The following is an 11,216-nucleotide window of genomic DNA, read 5'->3' on the forward strand; positions in this document are numbered from 1 at the left end:
ACTCCCGCTGATACCCACGCCATTGTCATGCTCTGTCCTTTCACGTTCCTTCTAAAGAGTGTGTCCCTTTCCTACCACATCATCCAACCTCTGTCTCTCTCTGGGTCTCTTTCTCATCCACATGCTTCACACCAGCATGCGCCTTCACTCACACACACGAGCAGAGTCCCACCGATACGTCTGTAGCTCCCGCTTTCATACACACACTTACACTGTTGCACAACATGTGCACACACAATCACTCACAGACACCACGCGTTTCTGTTTACAGAGTCACATTCACAATCACACACACACACGGCCACCCACTCTCCGTGACCTCTGCCCCTTGTCCTACTTTCTCTTCTTCCCAGCAATGACATGGGCGTGCAGATACATCTGTCTGTATTTTTTCTCTTTAGTGTCCCTTGTGAAGGGCAGAAGCTTGACTTTTTTGTTTAGTAGTGAACAAAACAACCAAACCAGACTAAACCAACCAGGCAGTTCTCTGGGGCTAGGAGAGCACCTGGCATGCCCAGTACCGGGTTCCCACTACATAGCAGATAAATACACACAGGAGGGCCACATCCTGGGGCAGCTTTCCCAAAAAGGTGGTGCTTGCCCCCGTGGTGAGGGGTGAGGAAAGAAGAGTGTCCACAGAGAGTTAGATGGGGCAGGACCTGGAAAGACAGACGTTGCATCTTATTTTAACATAACTATGGAGTTGTTGATGGCTTTGAAATAGAGAAAGGTTTTGTTTGTTTGTTTTGTTTTGTTTTGCTGGGCACTTACCAAGCCTCAGAACTAACTCACGGACAATCCTGAGGACATAAAAAGGAGCCTCTGCTCCCTGAATGACTGAAGACCAGGTGGTTCCCATCATTTCCTGATGGGATCTATAAGGGAGCCTTGTTCTCCTCCCTCGCATGTGGCAGGTGATCCCACCCTGTCACCCTGGACCCTGATGTTATTTTCCACTCTTTGTGGAACTCATTCTTTTGACAAGCCGGCCTTGTGGCATCTTCCACCCATCTATTCTCTTCTTTCATGTTTTCAATCAGTAGAAAATTCAATTGCAAACCCTTTGAGAAATTGATTGGGATTCAATGAAATCTGTACCCTTACAACTGCCAAATAAAAATGAAAATAAAAAGAGATGTCTCCTTCTTCTAGGCGTGTACCAGATGTCTGTGTCAGAAGCAGCCGTCCCTGGGGAGGAGGTTGGAAGAGTGAAGGCAAAAGACCCAGACATTGGTGAAAACGGCTTAGTCACATACAATATTGTTGATGGAGATGGGATGGAATTGTTTGAAATCACGACGGACTATGAAACACAGGAGGGCGTGGTCAAGCTGAAAAAGGTGAGTGAGGGTGAGAAATTGAATATGTCACCGGTGTCACCTGCTCCGCTCAGGGAATACTGCAAGAAATAGGGTTAAGAGATAAGAATTTGGGAAGCTGGGAGCTGACCTGACTTTGTAGTGGTGTCTTAAGCTCTGGGTAAGATAGTGGAACTGTACCCCTTTATGTTACTGCAGAGGAAGCTGATAATAACGGGAACTGGTGATGCCTGCCTAAGGTTGCTGGTTAGTTTTTACAGGTTTTGGTACATTTGTCCCATATCCGTGGGACCATGATGTAGATGCTAATTTTGCAGAGGCAGCCCTGAGCGTGCATGGAATTCCCCCCTTAGCTCTGCCAAGCTGAGTCTGTTAAAGAAGCAGTTTAGAAATTTTCCTGTTTCAAACACTCAAGGTTTACAGCATTGGCTCCTCTGCAAAACTTAAACCAATTCTCTGGTTTGTTCGTTTTTTTAATTTTCGTTTTTTCCTCTCAAAATTGAACCAGGAGAAACATGAATAATGATCCTTCCTCTGTAGTTGGGTAGACTGTCATTATAAACGTGTCCCTGCTATTAATTTATTAGAAAGTGAGTTTATTGTTTCTTCTTGTTATATTTCCTCAGTTCTATTGGCCAGATAGAACATGAACCTCTTATAAATATCCTTCTGTTTACTTTTCACAAGGGCGCGCGTGCACATACATACACACACACATCATATAAAAGTGTTATCCCCATGGGCAGTGATACCTCAACTTAATTTTGAGACGATTAGAACTCAATACAGATAAAATCGTTTGACCTAATTGTAGTCCCCCCACCTCACAATGTGTAGTCAGGGAATTCAGGCCTAAGGCATCCTGGAACAACTTTGCTCTCAGGGCATTTTGGAAACAGCTGGGCCAAAAAGCGTTTATCAGAGGAGCCTACTAAGAGTCACTTGTAAGTGAAGAAACGGTGACAGCACATTCTAAAATGGTCGCCCTCACACCCCCAATTTACCACTTGAGAAATCAACACTTATGCATCATTAAAGTGTGAGGAGCATTAAGTCTGAATTGGATGATGGGGTTACCTTGGTTTTAATCAAGCATTCATTTTCAACTTGGTTTTCTAGTCTGAATATTAAGCTTCTTGGTATGATGGAAAAGATAGAACTGCATCACTGACTTAAATAATAATAATAATAATTTGAAGCATCAGGAAAGAGGTAAGAAGCTGGCGAGGAGACACAGGTCAGCTTGGGGAAGGCTGATCCTGGAAAGAATCTTCCAGGAGGGAGATCAAGGAATGAGGTGCTCCAGGAAGCTGACTTTTCACAACATTTGAGGGTTTGGGGAAAATACTATGGGGCACAGAACAAAGGGAAGATGGAGAGGGTGACTTTGTCGTGAAGGAATAAAAAAAATTAAAGGATATGGAAGTGGAGGTGAAGTTTGGGTACTTGGAGAAGTCTAGATTAGTGAGGACGAATGGTATGCCCAGCCTAACCTAATTATCAGCCTCAAGGGGGTGGGCCGATCATTGCTTCTGCTTTCTGCTCTGAAAAAGTAGCTGTGTGAATTGCATGTAGCCTAAAGCTGTCAACTGAGTTCGTTAATTAATATTACTATCCCTCCTGCTTGACACTGACATATGAACATTGACATCAGCGGTTCCTGCCTTCCATCCTTTGCTGTTTGAGTAATTGGGTAGTTGCTTATGCGAAGGTTGTCACCTGTTTTCAGCGTATTCAGGGCATAAACACACAGAGTCTCCAAAATCCTGAAACATTTAAATCACCCCCGTGGAACTCACACATCCTAAATGAGCTCTCTGCATCTGATTAATTTGCACATTTCCCCCCAATGCGATGTGTTTATCCTAGGCGATGGAATAATCTTCTACAAATCACTGACGGTTAGGTTCTAAACATTGCGAGATGTTATCTCGTTTGTCAAAGAACATTTGCTTAAACTTGTAGCACAAAGTTTCAAAGTTGCACCAGGGGAAAAAAAGTAATAATAACCAGATTTATTACTGTTACTGTAACCAGTAACAGAGCAAAACTATGCCTCCTGGTGGAAGTCATTATACTCAGTTTAATAACGTGAAAGGGTATGGAGAGATGGGGGAAATATTTTGGAATTTGAAGGGATAAAATCCTAGTTACAAGGAGATCTCAATTTAATAGGACAGTTAAGTGAAAGGGGGTTTTCTGAGCCTTGGCAGTGCTGATGTTTTGAACTGGATAATTTCTTGTTGTAGGCAGCTGGAGGTTTTTTGTTTGTTTGTTTTTGTTTTTTGCACTGAAAGTTATTTGACAGCATCACAGGCTTCTCCTCACTAGAGGTCAGTAAGCACACCCTCCACCCCACCAGTCCAAAACATAGCTCTGGATGTGGCCCAATATCTGGACATGAGTGATTGGGAGCAAAATCACTCCCCAGGTGACAGTCAACTATAATAAAGTATGAGAAGACCTATGGATATGAGTCCTGAGTGACTTCTTAGGGGGACAACTCTTGAGCTAAATCTTAGGAGATGAGTAGAAATTTGCTGAATAGTTAAGAAGGAAAAAAGCCAGGAAAAATAACTAGCCCATGAAGAACTGATATGAACTGAAACAGGACACGTTTAACAAACTACAATACCTTCTGTCGGGAGACAGCTACAGTAGGACCAATTGGCAAACTTGTTAAAATTTAAGGAAGACACTGCAAACAATTGAAGAAGGCAGAAGAGGCAGAGAGACAGTGGTGAAGAAGAATTCAAGAAAACATTAGTAAGTAGAGTTATTCATTTACCGAATGGCTTAGAAAACAGTATGTCTTGAGTTCTGACTCTGGGTCAGAGTTTAAAGGTAAACGAGAGAAAGAGAGAGAGAGAACCTGCCCTTGGGGGTATTTAGACATCTCTATGGAATTAGCTGAGGAAGAAGGTGGATAAAATAAAAAGGAGATTTTAGGAGGCTTGATAAGACGTGGGGAGGAAAACCCCATCTGCTCACCGCGACACCCTTGACTACATGAGAATCCTATCTATCTACAAGAAATCCTAGCACAGTTTCTGAGCTATTTATTTTCAACCCAATAAACTCCTTGTAAAGCAGTGTGAGAGCAGCATGATAAGACATTTTAAACATTCTTTATTTTAATAAAACTATTTTTATGTCTGTTTTTTTCCCTTAGGTTCTTTGTCCACATATAGATGTGGATACATAACATTTAACAGGCCGCAATAGAGGGTGATCTGATTTGTTAACTTAATGTCAGACCATAAACATTTGAACATGCTGTTACATAGTATACATAATCATTTTTAATGACTGCATAACATCCCATCCTATCGATGAACCATTATTTCCTTAATAAAGTCTCACAGCTGGATTTGGTGTTTTTTTGTGTATGTTTCCCCAGATTAGATATAACCTTCTATTATATCTAACAAACACCATGCATTTTTGAATATTGTTTGTTTTGGTTTTCTGTTGAATTAATCCCTCGGGGAGGATTTTCAGAGGTGGGATTAGTAAACGAGGGGGTATTAAGATTTTTATGGTGTATGCAATGTGTTGCCTCATTTAGCTTTATTTCAACTACTCATAACACGGATATACATGTCCATAATGGGAAACTACCTCAAATACTTTTTGGAGAGAGGAGGGGAATAAATTGTAGGCAAATGCCTACATGCTGTCCAACCACCAGCCCTGCTCCTTAGTCAATCAAAATGACGGATACGTATAACCAGGTGAACACTGGGGAGGCAAAGATCAGCAAGACACAGTGCACTCCTTATATGTGTTCCCTCCAGCTGGGGAGGAAAATGAGCCACTGCAGAAAGTCTGCTGACGGACCACAGTAATGTTCCTGGAGCTGTAGAGGGCTTCACAAGGCAGTGAGGCTCGGGCTACCAGAAGACTTAGAATCTCAAGCAACTGGGAAAGGGCCCACAGACAAAGCTTTGCAGAGACGCAGAGACCTGGACAGCCTAGCGTGGCCTCTGAAACGTATCCATCAGACTGCAGCATGGGGAAACTGTCCTCCACACCAACAGGGCTTCCCAATGGGAAAAAGCACTCTGGGTCACAAGGCACGTTGCCTAAACCAGCTTCTGAAAGTTCTACTTTATGGGCATCAACAAGACCGGGATATGAGAAAATGTCGCCTTTTCTGATTCCCAATTACCTGGTCTCAGAACTATAACATTCCAGTTTTTGATTCTGTCTAATAATTGCAGAGATTGTTGAGATGATGCAGCAGCCTTCTATCTTCAGCCTAGACATATCACTCCTTTCTGCTGCTAAGTAACCCAGCCAGGGAGGAAGGGGCTGATGACTCCCAGGATGAAGGAGGGGCTGGGAGCAGATTTAGCTCTAGGAAAAGGGAGTGTTCCCTGAATTTGGAAGACAGAGATGGGAAGATGATGGGAAAAAGTGTCAAGGAGGTTGAACATATTTAATCTTCCTGAACCTGGGATCATTGTTAGTTTAGAGTCCTGCAAAATGAGGTCGGGACTAAGCCCCACTACTGCTGCCCACTCAGGATGTTTGCCTGGCAGAGGACAACAGCAGACAGGCAGGTGCCCCGTAAAAGATCAAACTCTTCCCAAACACTTGGTAGTTCAGCATCATCCAGGGTCCTAATTAGAAAGTTATTTCTTACACATTAGGGCTTTTCTCTCTGCTATGGTTTCACTTTTCACCCTTTGCTGACTGATTCCTTGTAACGCCTGTCATTCATCACGAGGGAGTGTTTACCATCAATTTCCCTGTAACTGCAGCCATTCCAATAAATGCCTTCTCCGTGCTTTTCATATCTGTGTAAAATCTGCCCTGCTTATACTTGTTTTTATTTAAATAGACCCTTTTAAATATATATGCATTCTTCTAAAAAGGAAGCATGTTTCTCATAATCCTATCTCTTACTGAAAATAGAAGAGAACGTAAAAATGAATGCAATCAAACTGACATGATGTAATGACATTCCAGCTGCAGTGGTTCTCACCCTTCCTGATACTGTAGCCCTTTAATACAGTTCGCAGCCCACAGGTTGAGAATGGCTGAGCTAGAGAGTGGTATCGTGGTCTCTCAAAAGAGAAATTAGGAGGCATGGGGGATACGTTAAAAATCGAACATTAAACAGAGAAGTTCTCCTTGCTTGGTTGGGGATTGAAAGAATTAGAAAAGGAATAATTATATCAATAAGTGAGTCCATGTCATTTCACAACACCACCTACCAACATTACTCATAGATCACTCAAGGCATCATATGGGCTAAGGCTGCTAAGGGACTTTGAAAAACACAATGTGGTCAGTTATCAAACAAAACAAAATTTCTTTGGCTGAAATTTAAAGGATATTTTCATTGCCAAGACTCTTAATGGAAAATGGGCTCCAAAGTTTGTTTATTTATTTACTTATTTATTTATTGTGACAGAGTGTCTTACTTTATTTCCCTACCCAGAGTGCAGTGGCATCTTCCTAGATTTCAGCTGCCTTGGACTCCTGGCCTCAAGTGATCCTCCTGCCTCAGCCTCCTAAGTAGCTTGTAATATAGGGTGTCCACCACAATGTCCAGCTAACTTTTCTTTTCTTTTTTTAAATTTTTTTTATTTTTCATAAAGATAGAGGCTCCCTCTTGCTTAGGCTGGTCTTGAACTCCTGAGCTCAAAAGATCTTCCTGCATTCACCTTCCAGAGTGCTAAGATTATAGGAGTGAGCCACCATGCCAAGCCCCAAATGTATTTTTGTAGTGTTTAAATTCCCCTCTGTAGGTAGTTTCTAGTGGCCGTTTTGGGAAACCTTAGTGTTGCTATATAACATGAGGTTCATAATATTAATAGACGATATGATCCTTCTGTGTCTCTCATGCTCCTAGGATGACGCATTAAGCACATTCCCAGTTTCAGCAATTGATTTCTCTGATTTTCTGACCAAATGGCTCAGGTAATTAGATATTGACTAGACACTGATTTTTCTCTCTTTGAGGAACAATCACTCTACCCTATAAAACAATCAGATCTTTCTTTTCCATTATTCTTTCAAGGAATTGGTTGTCAATCTTCTCTTCATTCTTGCCAGCCCGTAGATTTTGAAACCAAAAGAGCATATAGCCTGAAAGTAGAGGCAGCCAACGTGCACATCGACCCAAAGTTCATCAGCAACGGGCCTTTCAAGGACACGGTGACGGTCAAGATCGCCGTTGAAGATGCTGATGAGCCCCCTATGTTCTTGGCTCCAAGTTACATCCATGAAGTCCAAGAAAATGCAGCTGCTGGCACTGTGGTTGGGAGAGTCCATGCCAAAGACCCCGATGCTGCCAACAGCCCGATAAGGTACAAATTAATTTATTTTAAGAACCTGGATGGGGAACTTTGGCGTCAAGAGGGTTGGGGAAAGCACTGTAGAAATCACATCCCTCAATCTCCAAAAGCACCTTAAGTGTAACAGGTTTAATGGAATGTAAACAAGGCTAACAATTAGAAGACATGAATTCCACATCACCTTTGCTACTAAGTTGGGCTTCTTCAAGCTAAATAATTTCTGGAGCAGATTCCCCAGTGTCTGCTACATGATACAACTCTTTCCTGGGCTTGTCTGCCTCAGGCAACTGTGGTGAAGTATAAATAATGATTGTGAAAGTATTTTAGCAATTATAAGTTATCGAACACCTTCCCACGCTCCAGTTACTCTAATAGGTGTGTTAGACATAGGATCTAATCTAGCCCTTCAACTTTATGGTTACATAAATTGTTATCCTTGAACTGAAAGGAAATTTGGGTTCTGCAAGAAAAAAGGGACTTGCCCAGAATGACACAGCCATGGATCAGGAGACCAGGGCAGCGAGCTCTGTCCAACTGCTACTGAGAACTTTGCAAAGGCAGTGCAGTGACCAAACAGATGTCAGAGGCTTTTATTAGTAGTAATACATTTCTTGTGGCTTAGAAAAGTACCCAGAATGGGTGGTGCCTGTGGCTCAAAGGAGTAGGGCACCCGCCCCATATACTGGAGGTGGCAGGTTCAAACCTGACCCCAGCCAAAAACCATAAAAAAAAAAAAAAAAGAAAGAAAAGTACCCAGAACTCTGTCTGATTCCCCATTTATATCCCAGCCTGAGTTAATGACCAATGAGGCTAATGATGAAGAGAGAAGGTAGTGAGAATTGAACTGAGAAGGGGCTTCAATCACAGATGCAAGACATTTCTAGGTGGGAATTTATGGTCGGCTAAACTATGCCCTGGGCTGGATTCTGGCAGGCATTTCTTCTTCCTTGGCTTCTCCCCTAGTTCCTTTCTTGCCTGGACCTCTTTATCTGTTTCTTCAGGATCTTCCTGCTTCCAATCTCTCACCTACCCTTCCGCGTAAATCCCCCTTCCAAAATAATCTAAACTCTTTTACTTAATTTAGAGATCTTCTTCCAACCTCTCCAACTCAGTCCTTTTAGTGAAGCCCCCTGCTCTCACCTAACCCCTGTTTTTTACACGTTATTCCATTTATTTGGAACTTTCTGCCTTTCCAGCTTGCTACATTGTACTCATGTTCTTCATCTTCACTCCGTTGCTAATTTTCTCTAGGAATTTTTTCAGGGCTCTCTAGAGATGGATGAAATTTCCTTCCATTGGCTTTTACCTTGGTCCACCATTGCCCATCACAGTGACACTTAGAGCCAGGGACATATACATCTAATTGAAAGGACAACAAACTACAGCCCACAGTCCAATAAGGCTGCCATTTGCTATTTTTCTTTCCTTCTTCCTTTTTTCTACTGAGAAAAAATTTCTCATAAAGCATAAAATTCATCCCTTTAGGGCTGGGTGTGGTGGCTCAAGCCTGTAATAGTAGCACTCTGGGAGCCTGAGGTGAGTGGATTGCTTGAGCTCAAGAGCTTGAAACCAGTCTGAGTAGGAATGAGACCCTATCTCTGCTAAAAATAGAAAAACTCTGTAGTCTCAGCTACTTGAGAGGCTGAGGCAAGAGAATCACTTAAGCCCAAGAGTTTGAGGTTGCTGTGAGCTGTGACATCATGGCTATGGAGGGCGACATAGTGAGACTCTGTCTCAAAAAACAAATAGAAAAAACTAGCTGGTGTTGTGGTGGGTGCCTCTCGTCCCAGCTACTTAGGAGGCTGAGGCAGGAGAATTGCTTGAACTCAGGAATTTGAAGTTGCTGTGAGTTATGACACCGTAGCACCTTACCCAGGACTACAGAATGAGACTCTGCCTCCAAAAGTAAATAGATAGATAAATTAAATTAAATAAAAAAATCACCCCTTCAAATTAATTCATTGGTTCTTAGTATATTTCATGAGGTTAATCAACTATCAATCTCGTTTAATTCCAGAACATTTTTATTGCCCCCAAAGACGTATCATACCCATTAGCAGTCACTCCCATTCCTTTTTCTTCTTAGCTCCCAGTAAAAAATAATCTACTTATCTCTGTATGTTCACCTATCCTGGATAATTTATATAAATACCATGACACAGCATGTACTTTTATGTAACTAAATTTTTTTTATTTAGCATAACGTTTTTAAGTTCATCAGTGCTACAGATGTACTGGTATTTCACTTATTTTCATTGCTGAATCACATTTTATTGTATGGATACACCATATTTTGTTTATCCATTCATCCTTGGGGGGACATTTAAGTTATTTCCACTCTTGGCTATTGCAGATAATGCTGCTGTGAACATTTCCATGCAAAAGATTATGTAAATACATGTTTTCTTTTTTTTGGGGGGGTATATAGCTAGGAATATACTAGGATATACTAGGAGTGGGATTTCTGGATTATATGCTAACTGCTTTCCACAGTGGCCACACAGTTTTACATTCCTATCTGCAGTGCATAAGGGTTCTGATTTTTTTTACATTCTCAGCAACACTTGTTGTTTTCCTTTTTTTGATTACAGCCATTCCAGTGGGTGTGAAATAATGTCATCTACTCAAATCTCTTGCCCACTTTATAATTGAGTTATCTGTTCATTGTTGAGCTATAGGACTTATTTACATATCCTGGATACTAGAGCTTTATCGGTTTTATGATTTGCAAATATTTTTTCTCATTTCATAGGTTATATTTTCACTTTCTTGATAGTGTCCTTTGAGCACAATTGTTTTTAATTTTGATGAATTTCAATTTATTGATGTTTTTCCTTTTGTTTTCTTTAGATAACCTATCTATGAAAACATTGGCTAAGTTCATGAATACTTACATCTATGTTTTTAAAGAAGTTTTAAAGTTGTAGTGTGATTTTTGGTCTTCTGGATATATACCTAGTAGAGGAATTATAGGATCAAATGGCAGGTCTATTTTTAGTTCTCTAAGTGTTCTCCAGATGTCTGTCCAAAAGGAACATATTAGTTTGCAATCTCACCAGCAGTGTAGAAGTGTTCCTTTTTCTCCACAACCATGCAAGCATCTGTGATTTGGGGATTTTTGTGATATGGGCTAATCTTACTGGTGTTAGATGATATCTCCAAGTAGTTTTGATTTGCATTTCTCTGATTATTAATGGTGAGCATTTTTTCATATATCTGTAGGCCATGAACCTGTCTTCTTCAGAAAAGTTTCTCTTCAAGTCCCTTGCCCATCCTGAGATGGGATCACTTGTTCTCTTCTTGCTAATATGTTTGAGTTTTCTGTGGAGATATTTTACCAGAATGTTCATTGCAGCCCAATTCATAATTGCTAGGTCATGGAAGAAGCCCAAGTGCCCACTGATCCATGAATGAATCAATAAATTGTGGTATATGTACACCATGGAATACTATGCAGCCATTAAAAAGATGTAGACATTACCTCCTTCATGTTTACATGATGGAGCTAGAAAATATTCTTAGTAAAGTATCTCAAGAATGGAAGAAAAAGTATCCAATGTACTCAGCCCTACTATGAAACTAATTTATA

At 41.1% G+C, this 11,216-nt stretch overlaps 1 protein-coding gene across 3 annotated transcripts in view; it reads left to right on the plus strand.

Moving 5' to 3' along the window:
- The window catches only part of CDH11 (cadherin 11), a 160,961-nt gene that overhangs the window by 119,463 nt on the left and 30,282 nt on the right, over nt 1-11,216 (plus strand). For all 3 annotated transcript variants that reach the window (XM_003799425.3, XM_023518911.1, XM_023518910.1), the window contains 2 exons: nt 1,153-1,340; nt 7,386-7,639. In XM_003799425.3, the coding sequence (XP_003799473.1) occupies nt 1,153-1,340; nt 7,386-7,639 (442 nt within the window). The remainder of the gene's footprint in view (nt 1-1,152; nt 1,341-7,385; nt 7,640-11,216) is intronic.

The sequence above is a fragment of the Otolemur garnettii genome, unplaced genomic scaffold, assembly GCF_000181295.1.
Source record: "Otolemur garnettii isolate 467f Iridium unplaced genomic scaffold, OtoGar3 scaffold00151, whole genome shotgun sequence".
Lineage (NCBI taxonomy): Eukaryota > Metazoa > Chordata > Mammalia > Primates > Galagidae > Otolemur > Otolemur garnettii.